At 40.9% G+C, this 17,164-nt stretch overlaps 1 protein-coding gene across 2 annotated transcripts in view; it reads right to left on the bottom strand.

Moving 5' to 3' along the window:
- Positions 1 to 16,844, bottom strand: part of LOC126185629 (dosage compensation regulator) — a 220,825-nt gene extending 203,981 nt beyond the window's left edge. Inside the window, exons 1-2 of one of the 2 annotated variants that reach the window (XM_049928143.1) lie at positions 16,718 to 16,826; positions 16,467 to 16,632 (exon numbers count right to left, since the gene is read on the bottom strand). In XM_049928143.1, coding sequence (XP_049784100.1) covers positions 16,467 to 16,523 — 57 coding nt within the window. In that variant the 5' untranslated portion in view covers positions 16,524 to 16,632; positions 16,718 to 16,826. Of the gene's footprint in view, positions 1 to 16,466; positions 16,633 to 16,717 lie in introns of both variants that reach the window. The other variant, XM_049928144.1, reaches the window with a different exon arrangement.
- Between the last annotated feature and the right edge of the window lie 320 nt (positions 16,845 to 17,164).

Genomic DNA, 17,164 nt, shown 5'->3' with positions numbered 1-17,164 from the left:
GGCTAGATGCTACTGGTTAGCAACGTATTATCATAAAGAACACTGTTCTCAAACACGGAATGAGTTGGTTAATGTTCATAAGCAGCTGGAAATTGCCCTGGCTACTGTCAGACAATTGACAGCTGCTATGAATCGGTATGTTTGAAAAGCTCCCGAGAATCGTGTACCTGTGATACCTGTACCACAGATATCTCAAGTACTATAGTCACCTGTGGATCCTGTCTCCTCTGCAGAAAGTACAGGATCCGTCATTACTCATCCAACAGACTGTGAGTGGAGAGTCACTGGTAGATCTAGGCGTCTTTTGAAGGGTGCAGAGGGACCAGAGAGAACTCAATGTGTTGTACCGACCCCTAACCAACAAATCTGAGGTGATGTCTTTCACTGAAACTGAACCAGTGGGACTCACTTCCCTGTTTTGGGGAAACCTGTTTTATCCGCTGCCAGGAGGCGGCAAATGCAAAAAGTTAGTGGTTTATTAATCGTTGGCAGTTCAAACATACGGCGAATGATGGTAACCCTTAAGAAAATGGCACAAGGACAGTAAAGGACACCAGGTGCATGCACTCAGTGTGTACACCCACCCTCATTCAACATGCTGAAGATGCTATTCTGGCAACCACTGACAGAGAAGGATCTGGGCTCCAAAGTTTTCTTGGGTCATTCCAGTGACTGGTAGAGAAGTTTGAGAAGATCAGCCTTGCGCGTGGAGTTTCAACAAGCTCAAAATTTGTAGCATTGTCCCCAGAACTGATCGTGGCCCTTTGGTTCCGAGTTGAGTAGAAGAACTGAACCAGAGATTTCTAAAATTCTGTGAAAAGCTAGGCTGCAACTTCCTGGACTCTTGTCACAGGGTTGAGAACTGTAGGGTCCCCCTAAATAGGTCAGGTGTGCACTACCCATCAGATGCTGCTACTCAGGGAGCAGATCGAGTGCTGGGTGCACACAACGGTGTTTTAGATTAAGCGACCCTCCACCCAATCCACGTAACAATAGCTGTACAAAATCCAGGAGAATCGGTGTAAGATTGAAAGAAACGCCTTCCACAGATCAGAGTATTACAATCATAATGGTAAACTGCCAAAGTGTTCGCAACTAAGTGACAGAGAAAACTTCAGTTCACCTGTACCTAAGTTCTCCAATCATACTGTAATCATCAGTGGAGGCTTTAATCATCCAACAATTAATTGGGAAAATCATAATTTTGTTAGTGGTGGGCATGTCAAGACATCTTGCGAAGCTTTACTAAATGCCTTCTCTGAAAACTAGAACAGACAGATAGGAACCCAACTCATGATGGAAATATATTGGATCTAATGGTAACAAATTTGAGGATGTCCACATCAACACTGGTAACAGTGATCATGATGCAGTTGGGGCAACAATGACTACCAAAGTACAGAGGTCAACTAAAACAAGCAGACAGATATGTATGTTCAGTAAACTAAATAAAAAATCAGTAATGTCATAGCTCAATGAGGGGGTTTGAAACTTTCAGCACAGGTCAGGAGCACATAGAGGAACTCTTGGCGCAAGTTTAAAAGAACAGCTGACCACGCACTGGACAGATATGTACCAGTAGAACAGCTCATAATGGAAAGGAATCTCCACGGTATACAGTCACTGTAAGGAAACCTCTACAGAAACAGAGATTACTGTATAATAGGTGTAGAACAAAGTGTAGGGCTATAGAGAGAGATGCTGAATGAAGCACATTTGGCTATCAAGAGAGAAATGCTTGGTACCTTCAATGACTACTGCAGCAGAATACTGTCAAATGACATTTCACAAAATCCAAAGAAATTCTGGTTGTATGTAAAGGCTGTTAGTGGCACCAAAGTTAGGGTCCAATCCCTAGCAAATGAGACAGGAAATGAAATTGAGGGTAGTAAAGCAAAAGCTTGAAATGCTAACTCCTTTTTCAAGTGTTCCTTTACAAAGGAAAACCCAGGACAACTGCCCCAATTTAATCCTTGTACCACTGAAAAAATAAATGAAATATGCATTAGTTTCAGTAGTGTTGAGAAACAGCTGAAATCATTAAAAATGAATGAAACTCCACACCCCAATTGAATCCCTGTCCACAAAACTACCATCCAGTACACTTCACATCAATTTGTTGTAGAATCGTAAGAGTATTTTCTGAGCTCAAGCACAATGAGGTATCTTTAACAGAATGACCTCCTCTTTGCCAACCAGCATCGTTTTCAAAAACAAAGATCATGTGGAATCCAACTTGCACTTGACATACTGAAAGCTTTGGATTACGGCAACCCGGTAGTTTAAGTGTTTCTTGATTTCTGAATAGTATCTGACTCAGTATCACACCTACACTTATTGTCAAAAGTATAATCATATAGGGTATCAAGTGAAATTTGTGACAGGACTGAGGCCTTTTTCATAGGGAGGACACAGCATATTATCTTGGATGGAGAGTCATTGTGAGATGTAGAAGTAACTTCAGGTGTGCCCCAGCGAAGTGTGTTGGAACCCTTGCTGTTCATGCTGAATATTAATGACCTTGCAGACAATATTAATAGTATAATCAGGCTTTCCGCAGATGATGCATTACTATCTGAAAGAAGCTGCATAAATATTCAGTCAGATGATTTCAACATGATGCACATATTGGCAACTTGCACTAAATGTTCAGAGAAGTAAAACTGTGCCACTACACAAAACAAAAAAACATAATATCCTATAATAACAATGAGTCACTGTTGGAATCAGCCAGCTCATACCAATACCTGTGTATGGATATGAAATAGAATGATCACATATGCTCAGTCATGGGTAAAGCAGGTTGTAGACTTCAGTTTATTGGTAGAATATTGGGGAAGTGCAATCAGTCTAAACAAGAGATTGCTTACACATCACTTGTACGAACCATCCTACAATATTGCCGAAGTGAGTGGGACCTGTACCACATGTGACTAACAAGGGATATTGAACATATACAGAGAAAGGCAGCACTGTGGTCAAAGGTTTTTTTAATCCCTGGGAAAGAGTCACAGAGATATCTAAGGAACTGAAATGGAAGACTGTTGACAACAGATGTAAACTATCCCAAGAAAGTCTATTAACAAAGTTTCAAGAACTGGCTTAAATGATTACTCTAGGAATATACTATGACCCCTTACGTATCACTCGTACAGGGATCATGAGGAAAAGATTAGAGTAATTTACTGCATGCACAGAGGCATTCAGTTAATCATTCTTCCCACACTCCATACATGAATGGAATAGGAATAAACCTTAATAACTGGTAAAATGGGACATCCCCTGCCGTGCACCTCTCAGTGGTTTTCAGAGTATAGATGTAGATGTAAAACTTTACAGAATGATTACAACAGAGTAGAGGACTTTGAAAGAGAAAATTTTACCGATAAACACAGGTTAGAAATGCAACATTGTGGAACCATGGCCATAAAATAACAAGCGTGCAAAAGTTTGTCCAGTAAGCAAACATGTTTGGGTGCATGTTACAGTGCAGAATTTTCAAGAGGGTGTGCCAGTAATTTCTCTCAAAGACGTAGAAATGTTGGATGTAGGAATTTCAAGCATTTGCTATAAAAATGTGATTTGAGAAAGTATGTGCTTAAAATTTAATTTTTGTTTTCTTTTTCCATCATCGTCTCAGTTCACACTTACTGATCTTCACTTGTTTTAATGCTCTTTGTACATCACTGAAAATTACAATAATTCACTGTCAACTACATTGTACCTTACAGTATCAAATGTCAGCAATCTTCTTAGAGCATTGTTTCTGCAGTACAACTTCCTATCATAACTATCTTGGCATCTGCTGCTACGGGCATGCAGATTGTATACCCTGAAGAGGTTTTGTTTTTATTTAATCAAGTATTTATGTTGTTCACAAATTGCCACACCTCACTATTTAAGGCCATAATAAGCATGGTCTTTTCCAGAATGTACTTCTGAGCAAAAACCCGTTCTGGTAGCTAGAGTACAAACTTTTTGTTAATCATGCCTTCTGCATTCTTGGGGAGATATTTCCATAGCAACTTTCTTCTCGTAACAAATATTTCTTTATATCTAACTGAGAAGTAAAATAATTTTCATAAATTTACCTTTAACATTTTTTTTTTAATGTAACAAAATATTTTCTTATAAATTTTCACCCTCTAGTGTACTCCCTTAGGGGTTCAATTTCCAGAAACAGTGAAACATATAGTTTTTTCCATCTCTAACCGAGAAGCCAACACCAATTTTCAAAGATTTAGCTTTGAAAACGCTTTCACAATGAAATATTTTCATAAGACGTTTCACACCCTATTTCACCCCTTTCCAAATACAGTAAGCGTACATTTTATTTCTAACAGAGAAGCCAAATACAAATGTTCACTGATTTAGCTTCAAAAATGCAATCACAATGAAATATTTCCATAAAAACTTTCAGCTCCAGCTTCACCCCCACAAGGGTTAATTTTCCAAAAAACAGTGAAACACTTTTTTTTAAATTTCAACCTGAGAAGCCAAATTTAAATGTTCGTAGATTTGGATTTTATAATCCTTTCACAATAAAATATTTTCATAAAAATTTCATCCCCTATTTCACCCCCTTCAGGTTTCAGTTCCCAAAAACACAAACACATTTTTTTTAAATTTGTAACCAAGCAGTAAAAACCAATGTTTATAGATGTAGCTTTAAAAATACTTTAATAGTTCTTTAATAATGATATATTTCAAAAAGGAAAAAAGGTTTCTCCACTATTTCATCCCCATGGGTTTAACCTTCCAAAAATGCTGAAATGTGTATTTCTTTATTTCTGACCAAGAAACCAAACACCAATTTCTGTAGGTCTAGCTTCAAAATCGCCTTAATAGTGATGTTAAAAAACACTTCATCCCCTATTTCACCCCCTTAGGGTTCGAATTTCAAAAAATCCCTTCTTTAGCTATGTCTGCAGTATAAAATCCAGACCTTCTCCATATTTCAAGTTTCTACCCATAGAGTTTCAGGCTTGGCGATAGTGAGTTGACAGTCAGTCAGTCAGTCCAGGACATTGCCCTTTATATACAGTGTATTTCCGCAAGAGCATATAAAAATGTAAGAGGACATAGAGAATGAGCCACTGGAATCTGAGGTGGGGAATCTGGCGTTGGAAAAGCCAGCTTAAGGAGATACGGAAGTAAATTTGTCTACTGTTTTGTCAAGCATTACTGTTTTCCAGCTTATTTGCAACAAATATGCGTACAAGTTAACACATCATGTGCTGCTTATTTACATGTACATTCTTTATTTCCCACAAGAAAGAAGGATGATTTGATTACTGCACGTTTCGTTTACTTTACTTGTCCATAAAGTGGTCTGTTGTATCGTATTTACATCCATGACAGAGCATGCTACAAATCAATGACAGACCCAGTTATTACTCAGTGCTATTCAAAGACGTAGAGTACAATGTGATGGAGCAGTGCTGACGCAGTTTCACAGAACCCAATGACATGCACTTTGTGTATGGAGAAGCACATCGCAACACTCTCACTGCTGAAAGGCTGCTCTCACTGTTGAAAGAGTGCACAGGTAATGATTTCCTAACAGGCATCATCTGTCACGACAAGTTTTTATTTCTCTCTATTGATGAATGCGGGAGGCTGGTTCATCGGAAAGAAGAAACAATGGACCTGGCAATATGTGGTCCACTCGCGCTCTCGATTTTGAAGAGGTGGTGCTGGAACATGTTGCAGTGGACCCAACAACAAGGCTTCATTTGATAGTGATGGTATTTCTAATAGCAGGAATATCCCTGTGGTGGATAAGGAAAACCCTCTCACTTTGTCACAACATCAAGTATGTTTTGCTGTGAATATCTGGCCCGGCCTTGTAGGCAACAATCTCATTGAGCCATATCTTCTACCTGGCCATCTAAATGGCCACCTGTACTTGAAGTTTGTGCAGAGAGCTGTATCTGAGTTGGAGAATGCACCCTCGTCTCATTGCGAGAGGATGTTGATACAACATGACTGTGCACTGCCTCACTTCAATGTGGATGTCCGCAACCATCTCAATGCTGTAGTTCCTAGTCGCTAGATTGGAAGGGGAGATCCTATTCCATGGCAAGCAAGGTCATCTGACCTGAATCCCCTTGATTATTTCCTGTGGGAACATCTTAAGTCACTTGTGTATGATAAACCAGTGGATATGGAGATGGAATTAATTGCCGGTATGGGAGGTCCATGTGATATGAAGCACACAAGGGATATTTGTCAGGGTAAATCAGAATCTTGTTTGCCAATGTCATGCTTGCATTGAGGTTGATGGCCATCAGTTTCAGCACATTTTGAAAGATACAGCACAAACGGTACATTCATTGTGTCAATGATGTTATTAGCAGTTAACTGTAACTAACAGAAATAAAAATGTACACAGTAAAGTGATTTTATTCCTATTATCTCTTTAAGCTGGCTGCTCCAACCCTTGGTCCCCAGCCTCAAATTGTTCAATGGAGCATCCTCTACATCCTGTTAAATTTTTGCGTACTCTTATCGAAACAATCTGTATAGAGATAAATTAATGGCATTACAGTGTTTATAGCTCCAACTGGTAAACACCGCAGAAATTTGTGTCTAATGTACCCAACTGTGCAGAGAATTTAAAAATTGCCTACTCCTGACTGTTCAGCTGAAACCATTATCTTCAAGTATGCTCTTAAGCACAACAGGTATTGCCTAAGCAACTTGATTCAAATGCACACACCTCTGAGTACTCATCGCAAATTGGCTGTCATTTTATGGAAGTAGCTCCATAACAGTGCATTTCTGTGACATCAGAAAATTTTGCATATTTTGACATCCCCTTCCCTGCTTCGCCCATATTACGAGGTGGTTTCCTCCACCCTGTATAGTATCTAGTGATATACAGCACGTAAGAGATAACTTATCTACAATGCAAAACCGTGGTGAAGCATAAATTGAGGTGAACAATTTGATACAGGGCACTTTTGAGATGCGGACATGGTGGAGGATGGAAAGAATAAGTTGGATGGACAGAGTAAAAAATGAAGAAGTACTGAGAAGAGTGGGAGAGAAGAGACAGTTACTAGATGTAATAAAAAGGAAAAAAAGAATTTGGACTGGGCATATACACTCCTGGAAATTGAAATAAGAACACCGTGAATTCATTGTCCCAGGAAGGGGAAACTTTATTGACACATTCCTGGGGTCAGATACATCACATGATCACACTGACAGAACCACAGGCACATAGACACAGGCAACAGAGCATGCACAATGTCGGCACTAGTACAGTGTATATCCACCTTTCGCAGCAATACAGGCTGCTATTCTCCCATGGAGACGATCGTAGAGATGCTGGATGTAGTCCTGTGGAACGGCTTGCCATGCCATTTCCACCTGGCGCCTCAGTTGGACCAGCGTTCGTGCTGGACGTGCAGACCGCGTGAGACGACGCTTCATCCAGTCCCAAACATACTCAATGGGGGACAGATCCGGAGACCTTGCTGGCCAGGGTAGTTGACTTACACCTTCTAGAGCACGTTGGGTGGCACGGGATACATGCGGACGTGCAAGTTCCCTTGCCGGTCTAGGAATGGTAGAACGATGGGTTCGATGACGGTTTGGATGTACCGTGCACTATTCAGTGTCCCCTCGACGATCACCAGTGGTGTACGGCCAGTGTAGGAGATCGCTCCCCACACCATGATGCCGGGTGTTGGCCCTGTGTGCCTCGGTCGTATGCAGTCCTGATTGTGGCGCTCCCCTGCACGGCGCCAAACACGCATACGACCATCATTGGCACCAAGGCAGAAGCGACTCTCGTCGCTGAAGACGACACGTCTCCATTCGTCCCTCCATTCACGCCTGTCGCGACACCACTGGAGGCGGGCTGCACGATGTTGGGGCGTGAGCGGAAGACGGCCTAACGGTGTGCGGGACCGTAGCCCAGCTTCATGGAGACGGTTGCGAATGGTCCTCGCCGATACCCCAGGAGCAACAGTGTCCCTAATTTGCTGGGAAGTGGCGGTGCGGTCCCCTACGGCACTGCGTAGGATCCTACGGTCTTGGCATTCATCCGTGCGTCGCTACGGTCCGGTCCCAGGTCGACGGGCACGTGCACCTTCCGCCGACCACTGGCGACAACATCGATGTACTGTGGAGACCTCACGCCCCACGTGTTGAGCAATTCAGCGGTACGTCCACCCGGCCTCCCGCATGCCCACTATACGCCCTCGCTCAAAGTCCGTCAACTGCACATACGGTTCATGTCCACGCTGTCGCGGTGTGCTACCAGTGTTAAAGACTGCGATGGAGCTCCGTATGCCACGGCAACCTGGCTGACACTGACGGCGGCGGTGCACAAATGCTGCGCAGCTAGCGCCATTCGACAGCCAACACCGCGGTTCCTGGTGTGTCTGCTGTGCCGTGCGTGTGAACATTGCTTGTACAGCCCTCTCGCAGTGTCCGGAGCAAGTATGGTGGGTCTGACACACCGGTGTCAATGTGTTCTTTTTTACATTTCCAGGAGTGTATTAAGAAAGAACGACGGACTGATAAAAAGAGTTTTAGAAGGTTATGTAAAAGGGAAAAGGAAGCGAGTAAAGGAAGAGATTTCAGATACACGGTGACATGATGGAGGGTACAACATACAGCAGCCTTAAAAAGGAAGCAATGGATCGCAGAAAATGGAGAGGCAAAGGACCTGCTAATATAGCAGAAAACTGATGATGATGATGACTACCTGCTACCTTTTGAGTTGGGAAACAAGTCTCACATTGACCTGCAAAAGCCACCTAAGCTACAGCGCACACTTGCCATGTGAAATTTTCAATATCCTCTTGCTATCTTACACCACCAGATTTTTTGGCTATTTCATTAACATTATTCATCTACAGGTTCCCTGATTATAATGATAGAAAACTTAATGTTTGTAAATATTACACAAAAACTAATTACATTTACAATTCAATCTAAACATAACCGTGGCTTTAGTGGGCCAATTTTTGACAGTATCCCTGGCTTGATAAAGCACAAGTATTCTGTATAAATTTGTTCATCTTGATTTCACCTATGTCACAATAGTACAGTGTCAACAGTTGTCACTGACACTGTATATTCCAATATGAAGTCAATATTTTGTTACTATTCACCTGATGACAGCTCTACACCATGGTCAGTGTCCTTACAGATATCAACAGACAGATCTTGTACTTTAACAGTGGCTGTTTTCGCAAGCCAAATTGTTGTTGCGATTCCCCAGAAGCACATGTAAGCTGTTTCCTTCACAATGCCACGCTATGTCGACATGAACGTGAGGTTCATCACTGATAAAACCAATTTGTCAGTTAGCTTGTCGTGTAACCACCAAACATTTCAAATGTATGTCTTTGTAACAATGAAAATATTCAGCTCACTTTTTCACAGTGGGTAGTTAATTAGTGTCTCCACTAACTAGTGTCTTTGTTGCTGAAGAAAACTGCACTGATCTGACATGAGATGCTACTTACTGGAACAAAAATCAATGGCATAAAATTGCTAAAACAACTTATTACATGTAGATAGCTGCCCACTTAATAAAAAAACAGAGGCCTAGCCCCCTACTCATGGTTCTTGTACATCCTCTGTTCTGCACATTAAGTAGAACACCAACACATCACAAAATTTTGAATTATTTCTTACGCTATTCTGTTGTTTAGTATGGTAGACAGATCTCCAGGCAAGCTGAGGGTTGCTGTTACGCCAGCATATGAAACAGTCAAAATATGTTATACAGGAAGTGTATTCCACACATTGGTGAATCACCCTACTATCAAAGGACAGTGTCCTACAATCAACCTGGTGAGCATCAGATCCTTCCATTGGTGTGGCTGGCTTAAATTCACCACATCCAAGTGGTCGATTGGACTGACTGCAGTTAGTGGTTTACCACCTCCAACCACGTTTCTTACCCCTGACACATGATCCTTCTCTCTGAAAATGAGATGGCAGCTTTCAAGCAGTTGACACTGAATCACAAACACCTTAACTACACACTCCCTTGTCTGCTATGTTAGCTACATCAATTCCTCACATTCTGATAGTCACAGTTCCCTGAAGGGCACCACCTCCTTGCCTTTGTTTTACACCTGCCATTAGACAAGTTGGAGAGTTTGAATTTGTTCTACTGAGTATATCTTAATACAAACTGCAGGGTACCCAAAAATTAAGAGACGGTGAGAAACTTTCTATTGTAACGACTCCTCATCTGCACTGTGACAATTCCTAATGTGTTACTGTTCTGGGAGGAAACTCTTGAAAACACTACCAGAGAAAACAGCTGACTAAATGTGTCTATTCCCCTGCTTAGACCCATCCATACATGTAACTAACTTATGATAATCTCTTACAATTGAAGAAAAGTACCTTAAAAATGTATTCCGGAGTACGAGATTTCTTGCATCCTGTCAAGTTTAAAAATCACTTCTGGTTTCTGAAGACAAGAAGATGAGAGTTTTTTCCATCCCAGGCTACGGAAATACGGAAGGGTCCAACCCCGCCCGTCTGCTTTGACCCATGACATCACAAATAAGGCGGAAATGACCATAAACCACGATTCCAATATGCCGCATGTAAAGACGTTACGTACACATTATGAGGACGAAAATATATCGAAAAACAAACACACACACATTCCACAAAAAGTCTAATGACACTAACAGGACAAGCGCGGGAATTTTTTTTTTTTTTTTTTTTGGGTGGGGGGCAACTAAATATAAACAAATTTTGACACCCACCACCATACCAAACCACGCAAAAAGACGAAAAAACCGACATCACAAAACTCCCCAAATACCACTAAACACAATATCATCTGGAATCGAACACTTCCTTTGATCTATAAAGCTCGACAGCAGCTCCCAATCCCATAAATTGGGACCGAACACTTCCCTTGACCTATATAGGTCAACAGTGGCTCCTGATCCCACAAATTAGGATCAAACACTTCCCTTAACCTATGTTGCTCAAAAACATTTCCCTATACCAATACCAACATTCACAGTCACACATTTCAATAAAACACTTCCCTAGACCCCAACACACACACTAAAAACAAAAATATATTAACTTACCACAAAAAAGTTCCAGCACCACAAACTAGGTTGGCCACCACAATCACACACAGGCACAGACACGCGCGCACGTGCCTACCCACCCACCCACCCACCCACCCACCCACACACACACACACACACACACACACACACACACACACACAAAACGAAAAAAATTCTCAACCAAAAGAAAGACCCGACCCATCCACACTTCAACCCCCACCCAACCTCCCCCCCCCCAAAAAAAAACCCATAAACAAAAACCAAATGCAACACAAAAAACTCTCAATCACACACTACAAGTCAACAAAAACTTCAACGAAATAGATCCTCCACAACTAAAACACAAACCAACACACTCCCCCCCCCCCCCCTCACAAACACACTAACTCGAAATAAACCACCCACCCCACCCCAAGCCGCAGCCACCCACCCACCCACCTACCCAAACCACCCTAACCAACCACTTTCGGCCTAAACATTTTCATAACAGCCCTTTAAAAAAAACACAACAATAGCCCTAAGGGGCACTCTTCCGCCAACAGTACCTATCTAAATGAGACTGAACTGACTTAACAGCCCCCCACATCCCCTCTATTGTATTTGTGCAAGCCCCCATCTCATAATTTTTGAACTTTAAGCTATGGTTAACGACTAAATGATTGAATCCCCTCTCACCCTATCCCCTATAAGAAGAAAATGCATCTGAAACTACTGTGGACCCCGATTCTATGTACTCCTCAATTAACCCCACTAATTCTGCCTTAGACCTCCCTTCACAACCCTAAAAACACATTCAGAACACCCACCCCACGGAACAGCAGCCCCCCCCCCCCCCTACACCCAGACACCAACCAGACTTACCCCTCCCATACTTCCTTTTCCCTATATGTGACTTGTCCACATCCACAACAACCCCATGCCCCCCCACCTCCTTACCCTGTACTTAATGAACTCTGAACACACTTCATGGCAAAAAGAAAACCAAACACACTCCTCTCACTCACACGAGTCTCATGTGCGCAAAAACTGTGTGGGAATCTACAACAAAAATAATTCGCCAGTACAATCTCGCGCATGCTCAACCTAGACTTCTCGAACCAGGAACCATGCCGTATGGAACACCAAATGTCATCCTTTCAACAGCGCCACATAGAACCGTCCCCTGGTTCGAGATGCCGGAACTTTAGCCAACTTCATTTCTTCGCCACAAATAGAGTACTTCATGACCTCGGCAATTAAACCGAACAGCTGCAAAAACTTTCAGTTCCACAGCAGCGTTCCCCTTCATATCCCTCAGACACGCACTATTAATTTTATGCGTAATATCCATTCCTGAACAAAAACAACCACCGATTAATTTTACTAAAATTACCACATGACGTACAGCGAACAACACTACATTAACCTTCACACAAAACCACAAAATCGTTAACTCACTGAAACGACTTCCACTACAAACACAGCCAACACTCGAACAATTCTGGATAATGAGCCAAGAGCAAACTGAGCCCTTTACACCACACAAACGAAAGCCCTGAACATACCACCAGAGGGCACAACAAACCACAACACGATGATATCTACAAACACGCCACACTCACAAACCAAACTCCACGCCGTCATGACGTCACACACCACAACACCCTTACGTCATGGGTCAAAGCCGACATGTGGGATCGGACACTTCTGTCGACCCCAGGCTCCTTACCCTAAGGTCTGATAAATCCCGATCCACAAGATATTCTTTAGTATGGATCCTGAATGGCTTGGTGACATGTGACCTATTCCTTAACTGCTCAAAGCCTAAACAATTGACAAACTGATACCAATGACTAAAGTAATGCTAGTATCTACGAGGCCTGTCTTGCCACGAGGAGGTATCACTACATTTGGAGTGGAGATTACACAACTGCTGTATACAGATTCAAAACTGGGCCAGTCTGTGGGCCACATGATACTCTCATGACATCTCGAGGTATGAGGCTCGTGTGGATCCATAAACAAGGAAGCCACAATCCAACCAGGATCTTACACATCCCAAGAAATGCAAGAATGAGACCTGCTATTCAGTTCTGGTTTCAGCCTGATTTCTTTTCCGACTGCTATCCTACTTTGCGGATTACTGAAGAATTGGATAAAGTCCACCGGCTTTTACCAATGATGTCAGAAGTTACCACAGATGATGTATTGTACAGATTTAACAGCAAAGATGAATGCTGAGAAACAAAAGAACGCAGGACAGAGAAATCAGATGGTAGAAACATATCAAGTACATTCATATTTTAAACACTAAGTATATCGCTTCTTTGAGTCCTAGTATCCTACACTTCAGTTGAGCTACATAGCTGAATTTAAGAATGAGATATTAATGCAAATAAGAAAGAAAAAATAGGGACAGAAGTAACGTTAGCATGGTGTGCCTTAGTTGACACATATGAGTTGTATCCCATACTTCAGCTGATATTTATAGGTTAACTGCAGCACGGGATACAAATTTAACGTATGTCAACTTTTTCACCTTCGCAAGCGCTAGTATCCTGTCCTTCATTTGACCTATCCAGGTCAACTGAAGTATGGGATACAAACTTTAGAGGTGTTGCTTTTTTGGCCTCTGCTACTACTACTAACATCATATTCTTGAGTTGATACTAGCACTAACAAAAGGCAAAAATACGGGCATATGTAAAATCTGTCTCCCATACTTCAGTTGACCTATATAGATCAACTGAAGAATAGGATACTAGTCCTAGTGAAGGTGAAAAATTCGACGCAAGAAAAATTTGTATCCCATACTTCAGTTGACCTACATCTTGCTAGCAAAGGTGAAAGTAGCAACATACGTAAGATTTGTGTCTCGTACTTCAGTTAACCTGTATAGGTCAAATGAAGAACAGGATACTACCTTCTTAGTTCAACTAAGATACAGGATGCCAATGTTACGTATGTCACTTTTTCCATCTTTGCTAACATTAGTATCATATTCTTCTGTCAATATATATAGGTTGACTGAAGTATGGGATACAAACTTTTCGTATGTTGGTCTTTTTGCCTCCAATAGTACTAGTATCGACTGAAAGATATCTCAGCAATAGCAGTGCTAGGGAAGGCGAAAAAAAGCGACAAATGTAAAATTTGTATTCCATAGTGCAGTTGACAAACCATGCTTCTAAAGTCTTCCATATTCATAGGAATGGATAAATCCATATTGACAAACAAAAACACAAAAGTAAAAATTGTCCAGAATGAAAAACAATTCTTCCAAAATATCTCAAACTCGTTAAGAATGAAAATAAGTACCGAATGAATTGGAACAAAAAATGATTTAATACAAGCAACAAAAATTGTACACAACATCTAGCCCTATCTTTTAAAAACACATTCATTTTTTTACATTTTCAATGATGACACTATACCACAGAAGATGAACGATTTATCATCTACAGCTCGAGAATAAAGACATTAATATCTATAAGTAAACTATGACATCACTGGTGAAAGCCAATGGGTTGTATCACATCAATTCAGTTTACCCCTACTTTAACATATTTACCTTCAGTAACAGAACGCAACATCATATCAATCTGCAAGAATATACATTCTTTTCCAAGAGTAACAGAGCAAATCTTTCTCTGATCTTCAAAATTACACATTTTGAGAAATTGCGTCCGATATAATCGCAAGATAATTTGAACCTCTTTACAACATACTTATCTCCAAACCACAGGACTACATTCGATACACAGTGTGATGCCATAAACAGTGAACCATATGACGTTAGCTACCATCACCCATTCAACCATCTATTTATCCCTTGCTTAAAAGAAAGTAATTGGCAGTCGAACATGGAAGTGGGCGACGTTTGATATTCGCCTTGACCAGTAAGCACAATACAGTTGCAGCAGTAACAGTTGTGATTTCAGTTCTGTATAAATTCACGTGCTTCCTGTCACTGTGCAGTATGATGTTTGCTTGCCAGGAAGGTTCTAGAAAAATCAATCTGTTGCACATTTATGCAACTAGCTTCAGGCTTTACCTCGCACAAAATACAAACACACCATACAAAGAAACAACACAATCACAAGTAATCGCATTGTTACATTACTGTTGCCTGCAACTGGCTATGGTAACCAGCTTTTGAGGTAGCAGAGAGATATGACAACACTGAACACAAAAAGGCACAGGCAAACTTACGTCTTATTGTTTGCTGCTGTGGTAGCTGTCCATTAAATATATGTTAATAACTGTTATTGCCAATATAGGTAAAAAGGAATTTAAGATCATGACAGAAACTAGGAGGCAGGCGTGATTCATACAAACAAGAGCTACAATAAGCATACAGTTCCACTCAGTGCATTCTATAGTTGCTGGCAGACACACGCCCACATCTGAGATTACACCTTCCGGCAAATGTTCCAAGTACACAAATCGTCTATATAGAAAATGTTTGTGAGAAATAATTTTATTTTCAAAAAACAAGGTGAAGGCCTTTAATCTGATGAACCACTATTCATCTAGGAAGACACTTATACACGATTATGAGACTGGAAATAGTTAACTTTTCGAACTTTTGACACGATTCATATATGCAATGCTACGCAACACGGAATAGGCTAGTATGAAAGAGTAAAAATGGAATAGTATGAAAGAGTAAAACTGTTAGTGTGGAAGGTGAATCAAGGACTTCAATTTGTTGGGAATATTCTAGAAAAGTGCAGTGCATCAGTGCTAAATCACACATTGGACACACGTGCTACCAATTATAGAATACTACAGTGTTTGGATTCTTAAACCACCATGCATGATAGCAGATGACTAAGTATGGTTCTGAAAACAAACCAAGATAACATAATTCATACGAAAGTGTGAACAGACGGATATACAAAATCCTTGGAAAGAATGTGGCATTTTCGTAAAATTAGGAGAACAGGTGAAATTATGCACAAATTACTGTCTGTCCGATATACACTATACTGGTTTCTGGAGGATGACGTGACATTTAGGCATATACAGTCATTTTTCCTCGCCGTATGTACAAATGGAACTAGACCAACGGGTAAAACCTGTAAGTAGTACCCGCCTCCAATATACCCATTCCAATAAAAACACAACAAATGGCTCATTATTTTAAATGTAATGCCTGGCACACAGTAAAACATTGGTATCGTAGGTGTAAAAAATCTCTAAATTTCAACGCGAAAGACTTCCCTTTCACAATGTCTGACAGTTAAAAACGGTAGCTAATATTTACAATCATTACAGCATAAGGATATACAATTTCTGGCAGAAAAAAATAAGCTATGGTTCGGTTAGTCATGCCAATGCCTCTACAGTAATCCACGAAAGCGGCTAGCATCAAATTGTTTCCCTTCCACTCAATGCTGACATAATTACCTTAGATGTAAGTTTCTGGGGCGCACCCTCATTGCTGCTTACTTCTGATGTACTCATTTACAGTTTATTTTTACCTGTAACTTAACAATAATCAAGCAATGTACAGGAGACCGGATCCGCAGATCCTGCTATTCACAATGCAACCTGTCGACTTATATGGTAGAAGCTGAAATAATAAACTTAATAAGATGATAATTATACCGCTTCCATCACAAAGATGTATTTGTTTATATCAATTACATAATACTTACACAAATCACAATCTTACGCCGCAGTATCTAACAAGCAACAACGCTACAGCAATCATCACCACACTTCAAAGAGGTCATAAATAAAGATGATACGCATGCGCCACCAATGTCTCTACCTCGATCACTGGTGGAAATCAAGGATAAACAGCAAGGAAAAAAACGCCTATTTTCTTTCGTAGTGCAAGTGTTAAAGTAATTGTTTGTTCAAAAGTCTTACAGCACAATACCGATCATATGAACGCAGTAACCGCGTCTTCTTTACCGTAACTTTGTATTTACGAAGAACATACGCCGATTAAGTAAAATTTTAATTTTCTGTACACTCATAACTTGTTTATTTCTGGAGGCATGTAACACGGCAACTTGATGAATATAACGGCACATGAAGCTACGAATAGAAGCTGAAACAATAGTCACAAAGTGGGATAACGAGATTCGGCTTCCCGC

Source organism: Schistocerca cancellata, chromosome 1 (genome assembly GCF_023864275.1).
Source record: "Schistocerca cancellata isolate TAMUIC-IGC-003103 chromosome 1, iqSchCanc2.1, whole genome shotgun sequence".
NCBI lineage: Eukaryota > Metazoa > Arthropoda > Insecta > Orthoptera > Acrididae > Schistocerca > Schistocerca cancellata.
The sequence above is the reverse complement of the archived record's forward strand: the minus strand, read 5'-3'. Positions and strand labels throughout refer to the sequence as shown.